General features: G+C 40.9%; 1 protein-coding gene across 1 annotated transcript in view; it reads left to right on the top strand.

The window, feature by feature from the left end:
- The window catches only part of LOC308071422 (serine/threonine-protein kinase TNNI3K), a 115,389-nt gene that overhangs the window by 78,274 nt on the left and 19,353 nt on the right, over positions 1 to 17,762 (top strand). Inside the window, exons 20-23 of the mRNA XM_080406822.1 lie at positions 1,447 to 1,499; positions 3,064 to 3,116; positions 4,339 to 4,471; positions 10,090 to 10,199. Of these exons, the coding sequence (XP_080262948.1) occupies positions 1,447 to 1,499; positions 3,064 to 3,116; positions 4,339 to 4,471; positions 10,090 to 10,199 (349 nt within the window). The remainder of the gene's footprint in view (positions 1 to 1,446; positions 1,500 to 3,063; positions 3,117 to 4,338; positions 4,472 to 10,089; positions 10,200 to 17,762) is intronic.

The raw sequence follows: 17,762 nt of genomic DNA, 5'->3' as shown, positions 1-17,762 counted from the left end.
GCAGAGGCAGTTCTAGCTGTAGCACCAGAGTCGGCGTGAGCAGAAGCAGGGAACAGACACAGGTCAGCTCTGCAGCCCTCGCACTGTAACTGCAGTGTTTCCCGCAAGCATTGGGCTGCACAGTGTTCCTGTCTACCAAATCCTGCTTGGTTAAACCACAGCTCCGGCTGCAGTCCCAAGCAGCATGAGCTCTGAGCAGCACAGGCTCTGCGCTCCGCGGGGCACCAGCCATCGCCCCAAACCCTTCCTTGCTACTGGTCACAGTTGCAGCCACCAGTCTGCAGGGATGCTAACTTCATTGCATGAACCACTTTGCCTAGGGAGCTTTGGAAGGAGATGCCACCAAGAGGTTCCACTACCACAGTCAGAATGCACTGTAATTTTTGCAAGTGTAGTTTTTAAGGATAAATGCAAATTGTGGTCCTTTTGATGTCCAGTAATGAACAGTACTTTGTGCTTGCAGTTATGCCCATCAAACAATGACAAGGAATATGCATTTCATGGACAGTAAGTTGAAACAGTAAAAAATCACTAAGTGCTCCTGACTTACTAAGCAGATGGAAATCTGGCACTTTACCTGAGACTTGGTTCCGGTCCAGAATAACTCAGCACACATCAGCAGTCGTGCTCTGCTAGCTCTCAAAGGCATTAGAAAATGTGACACTGTAGAAGTGGAATGCGCATGGAGGGCAGGACTGAAATCTTACCTCTGGGGACAAATCTCCATTAGTGAAGCAGGGAGAAGCTTTCCTCCTTGACACTGAGATAAGTTACAGGATGAATTATCTGTCTTCTTTTCATAAACAAATGGAGATATTTCAAGAAATAAAGTACCTTTGTCTCATGAAAGTAACATTTGCATTATTAAGTGTGGTTATTAAATTGAATAAAGCTTACCATTTTATCATATCTTTTTTTTTTTCCCCAGCTTAATGGATTTCTTATGGCTTCTAGTGATCCTTTCTATATGAACTTTTCAGATCTGTTCGTTCCCTTCTATACTTCAGCAGAAATTAGGAATTACCACTATGAATTTACACTTATGTAAGCCTTAAAAAAGAAAAGAATCAGTCCACATAATTTTATTTAAAGGCTTCCACTGTGTTTATATTCAAATATTTTTCAATTCATCACTGAGATTCAGTGCACATATTGAATAAAGCTGTTATACTTGATCTATAAATAATGACAGAAATTGTTTTGCTCTAGTATTGATTAAAAACTGACATTCACATTTATGAAGCTGTTGGGTTTGCCTTCCCAGAGTTAATGCCTACTTTATAAAAATAAATAAGAGATGTAGCTAAAAGTGGTTTATCTACAGAATGTATCTACTTAAGCAGGTGATTTGAACTCAAAAGTTTAGCTATGAACCAAACCCTAAAATTTTCACCATCTTTAAGACACTATTAAACAATTACCTATAACAATATTTTTTTCCCCTAGTCACAATATTCTCCTGTATGAGGATGGTCATGCAGTTGTTGCTGATTTTGGAGGTAAGGAGTTTTTATGGAACGTTTATAAATTAACCTCAGATTCTCTAAAACTAAACACATCCTGGCTAACAAAATGCTGAGGAGGTTGCTCTTCATTTTGTTATTATGAGAAGACACAAAAGGCTTTTCAGGTTGAGAGTACCCCTATTTTTTGTCTCATCTAGCTTAGCAGGTGCTGTGGAGTACCCCGCTGTTTTTTTGAGAGGAAGCACAGATGGTATATATAAAGAAATTCTTTACCATGAGGGTGGCGAGGCGCTGGCCCAGGCTGCCCGGAGCAGCTGTGGGTGCCCCATCCCTGGCAGGGCTCAAGGCCAGGCTGGACGGGGCTTAGTGAAAGATGTCCCTGCCCGCAGCAGGGGGTTGGACTAGGTGGTCTTTGAAGATCCCTTCCAACCCAAACCACTCTTTGATTCTGTGATTCTGATAGCGAGATGGATGCATCTCAGTTTGAGTAAGTTCTAGCGGTAGGTTAGAGGAAGAAGCTGAGTGATAATGCCTGTAATAGATGTGCCCTCCTTTTCCATAGCAAGTGCTCAGGATCCAAGGATGGTGTTAATGTGCAAGTCTGCCTGCAGGCAGCCAAGCCCCATGGCAATAGGGCAGGTTTATTTCATTTTAGTTAAAAGAGCAGAATGTAGCTTGTTATTTCAGTTATGGACCTTAGTAACTTTCTGTTCAAAATTAGACTAGGCTATACTTCTATGAATCTGTATTTCATGCATTTTCTTGGTGTTTATCAGTCAGGCTCCATGGGAACACATTTTTGATGGTGCCAGGTGGAGTTCAGGGAGCTGGGTTTGACCTGACTCCTCAGGAACTACTTGGCTTAAGACACAGCCATGGTCACTGTGCAGTATCACCACAGATGTGATCAGCAGAGATGCGTGAACGCCAGCTTAATATAGGAGGAAGGTGGTGGCAGCATGACCACATCTGTAAGGGACCCAGGGCTGAAGACCTGCTGAAGCAGGAAGAGCACAAGGCTTGGACCCCATGGGAATAGCTATGTCTTGTCTGCAGCATTCTTGATGATATTTGTATTCACGCAGATGCACACTTAAGTGTATTTTTCTGGTATGTCAAAGGCATTTCAGTCCTGCCTGGGGACTTACCTATGTATCACAAAATGTAGCATATACCACCCTCGCTATATTCATGCAGAGACATCAGATAAAACTGACAGGCTTCTGTGGGACTGCATTTTAATACAGGGCTCAGTGACTGACTGTTGTAAATCTAGATACAGTCGTATGAACCAGTACAAATAACCATGAGGTCACAAATTCTGAGCTGGATCCTTGCTGCTGTAAACTGCTATTAATGTCAGTGGAGCTTTGTAGATTTATGCCAGTGCTGAATTTGACATGCAGGTTTCAGAAGCCTCGTTGTCTGTACACAGCCTTGTTGAAAAACAGCTATCACAGTTCTCCTGGACTCTAAAAACCTGAGAGTTATTTAAAGAAATAAAAAATATGGCACTTTTTCCCTCAAGACTTTCATATAATAAAGTGGGTATCTATTGGCTTCACAGTAATTATTTTTTTTGTTCTGTGTGTTTCAGAATCTAGATTTTTGCAGTCCCTGGATGAAGACAATATGACAAAACAACCTGGGGTTTGTTTCTTGTTTTGTTCCACATAATTAATATGAACATACAGGCAAACATAGTTTAGAGGAAATGACATCTGAAATATTTTTGTTGGAAAAGATGAACTGGTAAAGTATTTTATCTCTCAACATTTCTTTGTGGCTTGTTTTTTGTTGGGTTCTTTTTCCCCTTTAATCCTCTTTAATAGCAGAGACAAGTGAATATGCAATATCTGTGGCAGAAAATAATGCTTATAAAGGTTGGTTTTGGAGCTCTATTTTCCCCAAATCCTTAGTAAAATGTTGGGTTTTAATCCATCCTGCCCTACTCATGTACACATGTTGCTGGCAGGTGGTTCCTATTTCTAATAGGGAATTAGTTTTTTACACCAATTTTCTTTCAGAGTTCTTTTCTCCATTGCAAGTCTATGGCTTACAGCCAGCCAGCTTTACAAGACAGTATTGTTGTTTTCGTAAGTTTTAGTCCAGATGCATTCTGTGCATCACTCCATGGTCATGAAAGGTTGCATCATCATAATGATTAATTGTGGAGTAGCATGAGTGATGCTAAAACCAGCATTTGCAATCATCTTTTTAACAAATTGTAATATGCACTCCCTGTGTGAGGAGTGAATACTGCTGCTGCAGACCTGGGTCCTCCAGGGTTTGATAATGTCTCACTGAGAAGGGCTGTCATGTAAAGAATGTAGATTAAGATACTGAGGTGCAAGGAATCTGCAAAAATACCCTGAACTCATCACTCCAGTGAGAGGCTGGTTCCTTGTGAAGCAGCCTCAGAACTGGGTTTCTGCAGAAAGCAGTGAGATCCCAAGAGAGGAGGCACCAACCCAATGAGTTGTCATCAGTTTTTCCATCTAGCCACTGGAGCAGTACTTAGCTGGTACCATATGACATGCTTGGACCTTATGATTTGGTCTCCAGACTTTGAGGCTGGGTGTTCTCCTTTTATTCTGTCACTATGCTCATGTTTAAAGCCTGATCAGTCTGGCTTTATGGGGTTGAGGCAGCTACCATACTAATGCTGTTATGTATAATGCGCAGTAATATGTTACCTGGATTTTGCAAGCTAGGTGAAAATTTTTCCTGGCAAATTTACCAGTTATTTTATGGAGCAATGGAGGCAAGGAACTAAGAAAAGAAGGGAAAACAAGCATACAAATACAGGAAAAAATGCATATATGAGGAAGAAAACATTGAGAATGTATTATTGATGTTTCCTGATGCGCAGAACCTACGCTGGATGGCCCCTGAGGTGTTCACCCAGTGTACAAGGTACACCATAAAAGCCGATGTTTTCAGCTATGCTTTGTGCCTCTGGGAGCTGTTAACAGGTGAAATTCCATTTGCTCACCTGAAACCAGGTAAGATGCTCAATGAATTAATATTTAAATTTCTCTGAACTAGAGAAGTAGCTACACGGTGTAATATTAACCAATAGTTTACTGGCTTGTTATTGAGTGCTAAGATTATTAATATGCATTAATATGCATTCAGTGAAAAGCATAGAACTACCCCACTATAATCGTATATATTACTTATAATAAATCTACATAACTTACAATTCCTTGTACAGTTCTAGGGTTATGAACAACTCACTCTAACTGTAGGCCTTTTGTCTCATGTTTGTGCTGGGATTGTAAATCCATTTCTTGATAAATCTCCTCCTTGAGCCTATTCTTGTGTAGGTTAAGAAAGCACCTGAAAACAGTGGTACCTGATTTTTCCGACAGCAAATCAACCTTTCCAGGACACAGTTTTCACTCCCTGAGATTTTGGCACCTTGTTGTCTGCCAGCAGTTGTTAGAGGCCGAGAGTGCCATGGGATGGGGAAGAGCCAGCGCAGGTCATGAGGGAGGTTTTGGACACCCATGCCACCAGACACCAGCTGCTGCAGCCCGCCGCCCGTGGTTGGGGTGGATCTGTGGCCATACTGGTGCTGCGCAGCCCTCTCCGCGTAGGAGGAGGCCTGTAGCGACCTTACTGAGACATTTCACTCCAACAACCAAAATAGGGGGATTTTTTGTTGTGTTTTAGCTGCGTTTGGGGTGCAAAGGGAACAGCTGCTGCAGGAAGAGATGCACAAAGCTTTTCAGGTGGATTTCAAATAGATTTTCTGATGTTTAGAGAAAGCATGGCCTATGGAAGCATTTTGACCTTGAAAAAGGTGAATTTCTCTTAGTTTGTACAAATGTTTATGCCCAAGCAGATTGTAAATATTGGTAACAATATATAGTCCTTTGGTGCTCATGCAGCTGTGTGTCTGCTTCTATCTGTAGGTCTAATTCTGTTTCTTAGGTACCGACCAATATGCTATTCTCCTATTAAGTCGATTGCTTTAAAAATTGCTCAAATACTGAATGAAATCGAATGTATTTTTCTTATTAGGCCATTACTCTTAACTTTTGAAAGTCATTTTTGATACATGCAGAGTCTTACTTTTTAATACCTTCCTTGATTAGTTTTTTTTGTTTCATTAAGTATTCACTTTTCTGCTATTTTGATATTATACCTCTATTAAATTCCTTTGGATGCCTTTGCGATGTTCAGAAGGTCAGCCTCTCGCATGCAGAAGGCAGCTGCCATGAATATCATTGGCAATTAGTGTGCCAGCTTTGTGTATGACCTTCTACACTGTATTAGCTGATTTTCATATCTCTTTATTTCTAACTGCTAAAGTGATGCAGAAGCCAAACATCTGACTCAGTTCCACTTCAGGCTCTAGAAATGTTTCAGTTCTGAATCACTTTTGTGTTTCTGTTCCTTTTCCATTGGTACTTTTTTCATGGCCATTTAACTGAAGGTCAAACCCTATGTTCTTGGGTGCAGTTCTGGTACACAGTCATCCATAGTGTCACAACCTTCTGTAAGGTTACCATTTCTAACATTAATCTCAGTTAATTTGGAATTAACTTTCTACTCTGTTCAAATTGTAGTCTGGTCTAGATAGGACTAGAAGACTCGAGAGAAGTTAAAGCTCACTGGGAGCATCATAAGTGAAATAAAAGGCAAAAGGCAAGGAATACTGTTTCTTGCCACAATTCTTTTTTTTTTTCTTTTCTTTTTTTACCGTATTGCATCAACTGAATGATAAGGTCCTTTTATCCTGACTTCCATGGGCTTGCTGGCTTTTCATTTCTGTAGCTTTACAGAGAAGTATTTTCTGTCCCTTCTTTCTTTGCTGAGACACTCTGTCTAGGGAAGGGCTCTTTCCTTGTCCTTCACTGTAGTGATGAGTTCTTCCTCATCTCCAGGTCACCAACAGTTTGTTTGAATCCTGTTAGAAAACACATTTTCCAAAGACCATGTTGGTGCCCACAAACATGGGAATGCAGTTTTCCAAAATGCTCAGTTTTGATCTGGGCCTGTTCTCCTTCAACTGAGCCCATCTAGTACCTAATTCTGGTCCTCTCCATGGCCTAAATAAGTGTAATTTTCCCCTTTCCATGGATAAGGAAACTGAGACTTTGTACAGGGTCAGAAAGCAGGTGATTTTTCAGATGCAACAGTCATGGTTTACAACTAGTTCCTCATCTCTGTGGTACTGTTCTGCTTGTGAAAGACACAGTTATGCATGAGAAAAGATATTGAATGTGCGCATCTGAGTTAGATAGATAGATAGATATTCTGCAAAATGCAGCTTTGAGGTTGTTTTATGTTTTATAGTCTATATAAAACTCCCACATTTAAGATATATGTTCAGGTAATGACTATTCAGTTAAATACAAATCCCATATTTTTCTCAAAGTATGTATTTCAAGGTGAAGGATTTTCTTTGTGAAAAACATGGATGTTATCCGCAAAAACTAATTATGCATCACTTTTTTTCTGGCTTATAGTTACCTTTGTGTAGGCTTAGAGGTCCAGGAAGCCATTCTGGTGATGTTCATTGAAATAATTATGTGTTGAAAGGAATATATGATTATAAAATTTGATTATAACAAAAACTAGATGTTACCCATTGAAATAAAAGTAGTTGCCCCGTTAAAAGCAGTTCCATGTTCTCTGCTGAATCTAGTACAGTATCCAATTACATAAGGGTATGCTTTATACTGAATAAGATATCCATTCTTCGGGTTTCTATTTGATGAATATGAATAAACATCTTTAGAGGTATTGGATCAATGTCACTGCTTAATTTATCAAATGGAACATCTACTAAAACAGGTGTGTTCCCCAATTAAATCACTTCATCATTAAGTCAAGCATAATGCTTGTTGGGGTGCACATCACGCAGTCTTGCAGAACCAAAGCCTGCAACATAACTTCTGGTTAGTAAGGAAACCTACTGAATGTGCTCAACAGTCACCTGTAAAATGGACACGGTGAAAAAAACATAAATAATGATGGTTCTGAGAAGTAACTGGAGAATGCAAAAGTGAATATTTATTAAATACAGAGATTACTTCTTTGCCGAGGTTTTCACATTCTGGGAGTTTGCATATACTTCAAACATAGGAATGGGGCAACAGCTGATAGTCAATTGTGTCATTATCAGATCATTACATTGTTAGGGCCCAGGCTACGCTGCAAATGCCTTTCAGGTCTGTAGCCAGTCAGGAAACAGTCAGGATTCACATGCAGGGTGAGGCTGCATGAGCATAAATACATGTGCACAGAAGGCACAAGAACTGTATGCCAACAACACTGCATCACCTCGGCAGGACTGTGCTTAGGTAAGCCAACAGAGTGGCTTTGCAAATCAGCGCATGTGGGTGATGTGTTTGATCTTTGTTGTTGCTGTTTTCCTTTGGGGATTTTGTGGCTGGGAAGCAGGCTCTTCTGCAGATGCGTTGACAGTTGCCCACTTCCTTGAGCAGTAGTCGAGGTGATTGGGTCTGTCACCAAATTACAAACCCATGAATGGTTCCCAGGCTGATCCCATCCTGTTTTCCTGAGAGCCATGGCTCAGTTCTCTACTTGTGCGTTACGTGCCTTTTGTATATGTTTGCACAAGGCATGACTGCAAAGGCGTCCCTCTGTGCTCTGGGCACGGTCTGTACATGGAAGTAAAGTTGGCAGTTACCTGGTGTACAGTCTTCCATTTAAAAGTTGTTTTGGAAGGCCCAGGTGGCAAGAGGACACCCTCTGATACCTGAACATCCTCTTCCTTGGCCCTTTTCCACAGACGGCATTCAATTCAGACCTGTAAAACTGTCTGCACATAAGCTTTGGGTAGTGTTTTGGGGGGGAACGCAAAGATATAGGTGTCTGGAAATTGCAGGTGTGAAACTAGATTCAGAATCTGAACCACTGCCTCCCACATAGCAAAAAAAAAAAAAAAAAAAGTAAAGATGGCACTTGCACAAGGAGATGGCATGTTACAATTATAAATATACATATGTCCGATACAGATGTTGATTAATGTTCTCAGTTGTTCCCCTGATCTATAAGCAAGAAATAGATCTGAAATAGTATTTTCATAGGTAGGTGGTCATTGATTCCTCTCATAGTTTATAGCTGCTCTGACCCAGAAGAAAGGCAGGATCTGACCAACCAGTCAAATCAGAAAATACTCAGGCTATCACATAGTACAACTGGAAAGCATCACTAAGTTCAGAGTTTTGGGATGACCCAAACTTTTTTTTTTTCCTCATTTTTGTGAAGGATGTATTCTTGTCATTTAATTCAGCCATTCTAAAGTACATTTTTTTTACCTGAAGGAAAAACCTAACCATGGTGAAAGGAGAGTCCGAACGACAGTGACACAAACAAACTTTGTAAAGTATTACAAAAGCACACAGAGGCACACAGTTTGCCTTTTTTTTTTCTAATCCTGACCCTGTTAAACTGATGGAATAAATCCTATTAACTTTGGTAAGGTGAGATCTTGCCAGTAGGTAATACATCACTTACATTACCTTTGGCAGAAAAAAAATGGAGCATTTTTCATTGCTGTCTTAATCGGATTTGCATTTGCCCTCTTTTCATAGTGTCTGCTAGGCAAAAGAGGAATCTGGTAGTACCTGAGTCACGCCTTCAAAACCTTGTTAGGCTGGAATCAAAATTAGGCAAACTGTTTGCCCTTCCTGTCTACATATAGTTACAATATCACAGGATTTATCTGATATTAACGTTCTGAAACATCATTATGCAGACAAAACCTGCAATGAGGACAGACAATGGCTGACATTAACCTATTCTTACGAGGAGTGCTGTGATGAGAACGGGATATGGTTAAGACAATCAGACCATTCCTATTACAGTCTCATGGTTGCAATCTTACAGTTCCCTGCATATCCTATATACTCTGATCACATCGTTTTAAAGTGTTGGGCAAAGGATTTTACTTAGGGTTTGATATTGGTTCAGAATACATCTGCTTTGACTTTAAAAAAATCTTACTGAAAGGAATGAGAGGGATTAACTGTCATTTGCATTTAGAGTCACTAAATGTGTACACCTAATTAGGAATACATTTTGGCAATTTTGTCTCAGTCAGTAGTGGCTTTTTATAGTAGTGACATTTATAAAAAGGCACTCACTAGCTTTTTACTACAGAAACACTTAGAATTAATTTGTCTTGGACTGTAACAGAGCTAGCCTTGGGTTATTGTAAGAGATCTGAGTCTGTTACCAATTTATCTGCAACTGGAGTTTACCTGTCATGCTGTCTTAATAATGAAGATAACAAATTTTTTTAAAGTGAGTTGAAGGTTAACTCATTTTTTTTCCCCAAAGGCTTTTTTTTTTTTTTTTTTTTTTTTTTTTTTGTAATAGCCTTTAAGCTAAATCAGTCGTCTCTACCCACACTTAGTCTTAACAGCAGCGCGTTTCCATTCAGGGTTATGGCCTGCCTTAGCTATCTTTACAGACAGCAAGGATTGGAAAGCATCTTTTCAGCTACGAGTCTTTAGGGGTTTGGTGGTTCAGCATTTCTGTGCCTGCTGGGGTGTATTTCAGTAGCAAATAGGCTGTGTTTTCCTGGGGACGTGTGTGATTGCTGGTGCTAACAGGTTTCTGTCGGGCTGTTCGCTTGCAGCGGCGGCGGCGGCAGACATGGCCTACCACCACATCCGCCCACCCATCGGGTACTCCATCCCCAAGCCCATCTCCGCCCTGCTGATGAGGGGCTGGAACGCCTGTCCCGAGGTGAGTGCCCCAGCCTCCTGCAGCTGAAAGGCAGTGGGAAAACAGGTATTTCTGCTTTGGCCACCAACTTTCTGTCTGACTTCACACGGCTTTTCCAAAAGCCCCGGTTTCTGAGGCAGGTGTCACTGCAGGAAGCCCTGAGACAGATAACGGTGTATGCCAAAAAATACAGAAGAGCTGGTGAATTGAGGAAGAAAGTAAATTAACATTTAGCTGTTCAACCGCATGTTATTTATGTAACTTTGATTTTGACTGTTACTGAGTGAGTAGAAACTTGCTGCTTCAGACTTCGGTAGGTATTTTCTATGGATTCTTGATTTTTTTTTTTTCTACAATGAAAAATAAAATCTGTACCATCACAAAGAGGAGCTAAGCATACACCCTGGAAGTATATAAACCTCTGTGTACTTTTATACCATGTCCTGAGGCTATTCCCTGATACAGTAATAGGATAAAAGCACAGGAGGTGTGTAGAAGGCAGAATGACCTGAAGACAATCAGAAATGCTCTCACTGCCGTTTCTGGCACATTGCTGCAGTCCCTGTTCCTGGAACAGCTGGGCGTAGGACACAGTCGCATGGTTTGGGTTGGAAGGGGCCTTCAAGACCAGCCAGTCTCACCCCCCTGCCCCGGGCAGGGGCACCTTCCAACAGCCCAGGCTGCTCCCAGCCCCATCCAGCCTGGCCTTGGTCAATCAGAAGTTATGAGAAATCCTGTTCCTGAGAGAAATAGGGATCAGCTTGGGGCCTCTTTCTTCTTCATGGCAGCTGTTCTCAGTTCATAATACCCAAATCTTCTCAGTGGTTTGTGGGTTTCTTTCCTAAGCTGCTTTAAGACAAACTCTGCTTACTGGTCTTGTGTATGTGCATTCCATGAAAAACCACTTACATATATTTATTCATCACAGTTTTTTTGCTTTTAAAGCAATATATGTTTTTCCTCTCAAACACAGAGTAGATAAGACCAATAAGGACACATTGCCTGGTCCAAGACACAAGTCCTCCTAACGTAATCTTTTAGTGATAAATTTTCAGACCCACAGACTTGGAAGTTAAGGAAATAGTTAATACTATTTTGGATCTGCTCAGAATTCCTCCTCTGTTAAAATTTAGTTTCCTAGCAGCAGCTCTAGCTAACAGCTTAGAGAGCATGCAGTGTCTGGTTATGGGATTGCCACCCAGCAATCTTGAAGGCAGCCTACCAGGCTGTGAGTGGAAGGGCCCCTGTCCTGGAGACAGCCCAGCATCAGTCCTGCCACTAAGAAGGTGTACCTGAAAAGGTACCTGTGCTTTACGATGGGAGGAAGACCAGAAAACTGAGCAAGCAATATGAATTTAAGATAGAATTTAATAGATGCAGGTATAAAAAAAAATTTGTACTTTCCATCAAGCAAACAGTAATAATCCAAGCACAGAAATTTTTTAAGTACTGCAGCTTGTACGTTACAGAGAGCAGATGTGGTTTTGAGAACTGTAAATATAAATCTTTACATTAAAGTCATTTAATACTATATGTTCCAGCTCATAAGCACCACAGGCTGCTCTGGTCAGTGAACTTTTCGTGGTTTATCTTCCTCTCACTTGTATTTCATGTTGTTCCATTTGGCTCTGACACCACCAAATGTGATTACCAAAAGTACTATTCAGTTGGGTAAAATTTCTTGAGCCAAAATACTTTTACTTTTTAAAATATTTTAATCAAAAACTATTTTATTGTTTTGGATTTGCTGAAATTTCCCACCACAATGATGCTAATAACTTCCAGAAAAACCTGAGCAGTTTGTCTGTAGAATTGAAGAAAGAAAATGAGCACTGTTATGAAGGTTTTTTCCTCACTTTCTTTTACCTCCAAAGGTGATGCATTAGCATATTCCACAGATGGTGGGTACAATATAGCTTTTGCAGTGCAGTTTTCAGTTTCATGTATTTTGCAAAGAATTAAAGGCACCTCATTTTCTGCCTCAAAGCTACTGTCTCCTGATCCTGGTAATAAAGTCTCTTCATGTTCTTCCAGTGGCATTTCAGCTTCTTTGGGTTCCTGGCTGTCTTGATAAAGTTGATTGTTTTTAAGGTCTGGCAAATCCTAAGTTTTCGGCATGCACAGCACTGTTACTTTGAAGACTGGTATTACCACCCAACAATGCATTTCCATTTTCTGTAGGACTAAGGATGCTGGCTGTACTAGGTGGTGTAACTTGGCACTTTTTTTTTATGGTGTTGGTATGTTTTGCTCTTCACATTATCCAAAATTTGTAGCACGTTTTCTGTTTTGGTATCTGAGATTATTTGTGTGTCTGAAAAATAATGTTTTCAACTTCAGCTCATTTTCATTAAGCGCCATTGTGTTTCCTCTTTTCTCTAGTTTTATTCAGTCACCTCCAGTGTTATCAGTCCTATTCAGGTTGTCTGCAATATCGATTTCTTCTTTGTACTTCTAGTTAACTGCCGGTTAACCAGAATACTCAACTATAAACATGGCAATTCTTAACAGTGTTCATTTGTGTTGTTGTACCATTCTTTGCAGAAACCTGGGCCACAGCAGCCGAATTGCAGGATTTAGAACAGGCAGGCCTCCTGGTGAATGTTTTCATGTGCTTCCCAAATCCTTGACGTTTCTAATATAGTTACATTTTTGCTTTGGATTTTGCGTTACTGCGTTTGGCTGAAGTATTGTGCTGTATTTTTCAAAAACTAGTCCTATTCTCTACCCAGTTCAATGCTAGGATTTTTTTTCTTCTGAGTTCTTTACCACTCCTGTCTTGTTAGTGAGACCTGAAGAAGAAATGGCATTTCTTTCCTGTTTTTTAAATATCTGTCCACATGTAATCCTGTGGCCTCCCTCACATCATCTTCATTTCCCTCTGTGGGAAATAAATTCTGCAATTCAGGGTTGAAAATAGGAGAGAGACTTCTTACTGTCTCAGGGGATGAAGACAGAGGTAAGGTTTTTGTTTTCTTTAGGACTTCTGCCTTTGGGCCCTTCATCCTTCTTGTGTCAAAGAGACTGTGGGGAGGATGTTTAACATCCACTACCAAGACACTGCAAACTTGACAATTTTCTAACATCTAACACGATTTGTTACAATAACTGCACTTCCTGTGGTTTTGCTCCCAGGTGATAGCTGCTTGTCACAACATGCAGAGCAACGCTTTTGGGGTAAATCTTTTTCTTAATGAGTCTTAGTGTGCTTACTGGTGATTGCACAAGATCTGCTTTATTTTTATTTCTCTTGATTTTTATTTCTGCTTTCATCAGTCGTATATTCAAAACCACTGACAGTTTTCTCATGTTTTCATTCATCAATTCCTTGTGCTGGTGACTGATTTTTTTCCTATTCCAGCTGTTAACTACAGGCCAGTCCACCTGGTTGGATTCTAATCTTGGATGCAAATTAAATTTTGTAGTCAACAAGTCATGGCCCCTTATTTTCATTTTATTTTTCCATTTGGCTTCATCTTCTGTCACCCAGTGTTGACTTCCAGGAAGATCCTGAGTGGAGACTGTTTACTTTTCCCATTTGTTATTTCTGAACTTCTGTGTCTCCCAGTTTCACAAGTAACCATTTTGGGTTTGATGCCAATGTTTTGGGATCACTTTTCCTGTGATCCTGTCTCACAGGAGCCAGTTGCCCGTCCCCTTTGCTAGCTTAGGTACATAAAAGCTGCTGTTTCTTGGCATTCATTATTATTGTTATACCAATTAAATAGCTGTTTATTTATAAGCTGTGATGCTTATATACGTAGTGCAAAAAAAGCCTCTCTAGTTGCAGCGTAACATCAACAACTTAACATTTTAACACAGGAAGGATAAGATGCTATCACTTTAGGGCACTATGGAGACAACACTCTCATGTTACAACTGCATTGTATAAAGTCCAATAAAACTGATTGAATTTTAAAACCTTTCCTGCAATACAGAGACACCAACATCACCAGGAGCCAGGACTGGGGGTGAGGTGGGTACAGGAGTGCAGCGTTTTAATCCCATTGCTGCCCAGTGCATAGAGGGCTGTGTAAGGATGCGTCATGATTCTGCTGACTCATAATGGCTCTCATTATGACCATGGAAGTCTTAGATGTTCTCAGGCCGTCCTGGACAAAGGTACTGCATAGGGAAACCTGTGAAGATTCAAGGTCATGAGAAAGTTTTGGCTAAAACTATGTGCTTTTTTTAGTTTATTTATATCAAATAATGAAGTTTGATCCATGAGGTGGCCTGAATAGAGGACAAATAAACAATGTCAGAGCAGGTACTGTTCTGTCTTCCGTATAGTTCCTTTGGCATCTGTATTTGGGAGGGTTGGGTTGGGTTTTTTTTCTCTGTAACTTTTTCCTACTTGCAGCGGCCCGCAGTGGTGGGGTGATAGATTGGACCAACCTGGTATGGTCTTCAGAAAGAAAGGAAATGACATAAAGGGCAACATTTTCAGAAAGTTCTTTGTCTCACCATGAAAAAAAAGATTGGGGAGTATAATCTGATTGAAGGGACTTGGACTCATAAGCACTTAATTATTAATAGCTTGGACTCATTAAGTTTGTAAAAAAACCTCTAGTCTGCAGCTGGATGGAGCTGGGCATTTACATACATTTTTTAAAAAATCTCATTGTAAATATTAAGGATGTGTTTGATGAGATACTGCTGCGTAAGTGCTTTTGGAAGTGCAGCTGTCATGGCAAATGAGTGGCCACTTGTGACTCAGACAGGACGTAGGGCTGGGTGGGTTTCCCCTCTGCTGATGCAGCCTCAGGAGGGAGGGATGCCCTGTCCTCCTCCTCTGACCTGCGCGCAGACTGGAGTGCTGAGAGGAAGGAGCTGGTGGTGGTGCCAGGGAGGTTGTGGCTGTGGGCTGGATGCTCTTGTGCTGCTCTGTGAAACCAGAATGGGTAATCTGGGGGTGCTGAATAGTAACAGTCAGCTTTATATGGCACTCAGAAAAAATGTGCAATGCAGTGAAAAGGCTGCAAGAACAGTCTGTCTATTGCTCTTTTTTTTTTTTTTTTTTTTTTTTTTTTTTAACATGGTAGAAAGATACAAACTTTTAAGGATGGTTGAACATTGGTATCACTTTCTTGAGAAGGGCACTTTCAGGGGAGGGATTTGCTCAGAGAACGCAGACCCTGTCTGGGGAGAAGGAGAGAAGAACTAAAGAGAAATACAGGAAGAGGGATGTGGAATGGAAGAAAGCCTTGCCTCAGAGATGGTGATGCAAACTAAATCATTTTCTCTAGCAGAAATTGTTTTCACTTATATAAAAACTTGATTTTTATACTGCCTTCAAATTCAAAGTAATGTAGTTCAGTGAGTTATCTGGGTTCCTTTCAAAAACACACTAAAAATCTTTTTTTTCAGCATCTCTTTGGCAGAAGTTCCTGATCTACTCCATCATCCCAGTTACAAAACCAGGGCATATTTCTTGCTTTTGTTCTCAAGAAGGTAGAGGATCCCCTTCATGATCCCTTCCACAAAGAGTATTGCAGAATGTAATGCAGATAGTACTGTATTTTTCTAAAGATAACCCCACTAGTGTGAAAGTTATTCAAATGCTCTTGTCCTCAATGGCATGCTGTTACTTGGGAGTACAGTGCATGTGTGAGTAACTTGAGTGAGCGTGAGGGGGTTTTTAAAGATAACTTTGCTGATTAAAAATATCAATCAGCTTTCTGAAGGGTACAGTAGGAAAATCTTGAGTTTTGTACTGTTTCTCTGCTTTTGAGTCACACCAAATATACTGCTTTCCTGTCTCTACCTGATGTTAGTCCAATATTATCCTCTATGGGTTCTACTTTTAACCTGACTGCAAGGTTGGGAAACCACGACAATCTCCTACTTAGGCCTGGTCATCACTGCTTTGGTTTTTCTATAGCCACATGTGAGCATACAGGAGATATAACATATCCTTGAATTTTGCTTATAGCTACTGATTTACTCAGATATGTCCTCATTAAATGCATGACAATAGAAAATCAAACTTTCCTTCTGGATTTTGATTTCATTCTGCTTCTCACCTTACAGCCCTCTCTGTTCTGTTCTAGAAGAAAATATACCTTTATCAATCTTTGAAAGGTCATGCAGTGCTGTAGTCTGTAAATCTTCCTTTTGGCCCAGACTGCTTGGCTTAGTATCAGCTCCACAGAAATCTTTCAGGGTTCTGGTTCATCATTCACAGACACGTTTCTGTAAAGCTCTTAAAAGCACAACTCCATCAACCCACGCTTGAGGCATGAGAATGAGCCACTCTGTGTGATGTGTCCCTCTGAATGCTCCTCAGCAACATCTGTTGGCACGTGGACATTTCATTTCCCCTTAGCATTGCATGAGGCCCATTTTCCCGTGGAAAGCGGCACGTTTCTTGGTCAGACCCAGCAACAGACATGACTATTATCTCATTTTCCTGAGCTAAGCAGCAGTAACAGGGTCCCACAGTGAGGTAACTTCTTGGCTCATGTTCACACTGGGATGCATCTGGAGTTTTCTGGTGTGTGTTCATTTGCTCTACCTTGTTTCAGTTTCTAGGTAAAGAAGGCCAAGACAAGAAAAACTCCTGTTACAAATAAAAGACAAAATTGCATGCATAAGCATATTGTTAGGAAACTATAAATCTGAAAATACTGTGATAGTTTCCAGCCACTGCACACCACAAGAAAACTGAGAGAGAATAGTAAGGTCAGTAAAAGTCTTCTGCCATATCACCTCACAGGTAGCACAATGCACGCATCTCATCTTGCAATACTGGGTGAGACTTGGCAGAGCAGCCTGTTGGATGCAGAGCAGTGGCAGCTTTGCAGGCATGTTCTGCGGCAGAGCAAAGGTCCCATTAGTCCTGACAGTTAATCACCCAACGGTGACCCCACAGACTTTCTCCAGATGATGACGCATTCAGGGGTCAGATTGCATGAGCAGCAATATTAAATGCAAAGCCACGATTAACCCAAGCGATAGGAAAAGATAAAAGCAGCTAAGAAAACAACCATTAGGCTCCAGGATGGGTTGTCATGTTTTGGTTTGCTTCCCAGCGGTCTTTGTCCAAGCATGGACTATGCCTAACCTTTCTGCATCTGCTCACATGAGATTTCAGCCTTAGGTGATTTGACTGCAGGCAGTGGTATGGCTGCAGGCGAAATTTTAAGCTATAAGAAAGAGAGTATGTTCAAGGATGGCTTTTGGCAGCTGTACAGAATTGAGGGTCAGCACACAGGAACAAGTGTTCCCACACTTCAGCAGGAGAGGGAAATGTAGGTGATAGGTGTGAAGTGTTATGTGGGATTTGAGAAAAGAAAACAGTAGCCACCTCAAGAAGCTAAAAGATGTGACAGTGACAACTATGCACACTGCCTGGGGTGTCACATTCAAAACCAGCACTGAATATTCACTGGTGTCTCAGGTGACTGATGTGCTGACCAGGCAGTTGCACTGAACCCCAGGCAGGGAAACCACTTGTGTCAGGAGTCCAGCCCTTTTTCTTCATCCTGTGGAGTCTTCCCATGTTCTGGAACTGCTCCTTTTTTTTTGCCTGGGGCACAGAACATCTGTGAAACACCTCTGACTTTTTGTAAGTGTCCCCTA

Source organism: Falco punctatus, assembly GCF_963210335.1.
Source record: "Falco punctatus genome assembly, chromosome: 11".
In the NCBI taxonomy this organism is placed as follows: Eukaryota; Metazoa; Chordata; class Aves; order Falconiformes; family Falconidae; genus Falco; species Falco punctatus.
This window is presented reverse-complemented; position numbering and strand designations above follow the sequence as displayed.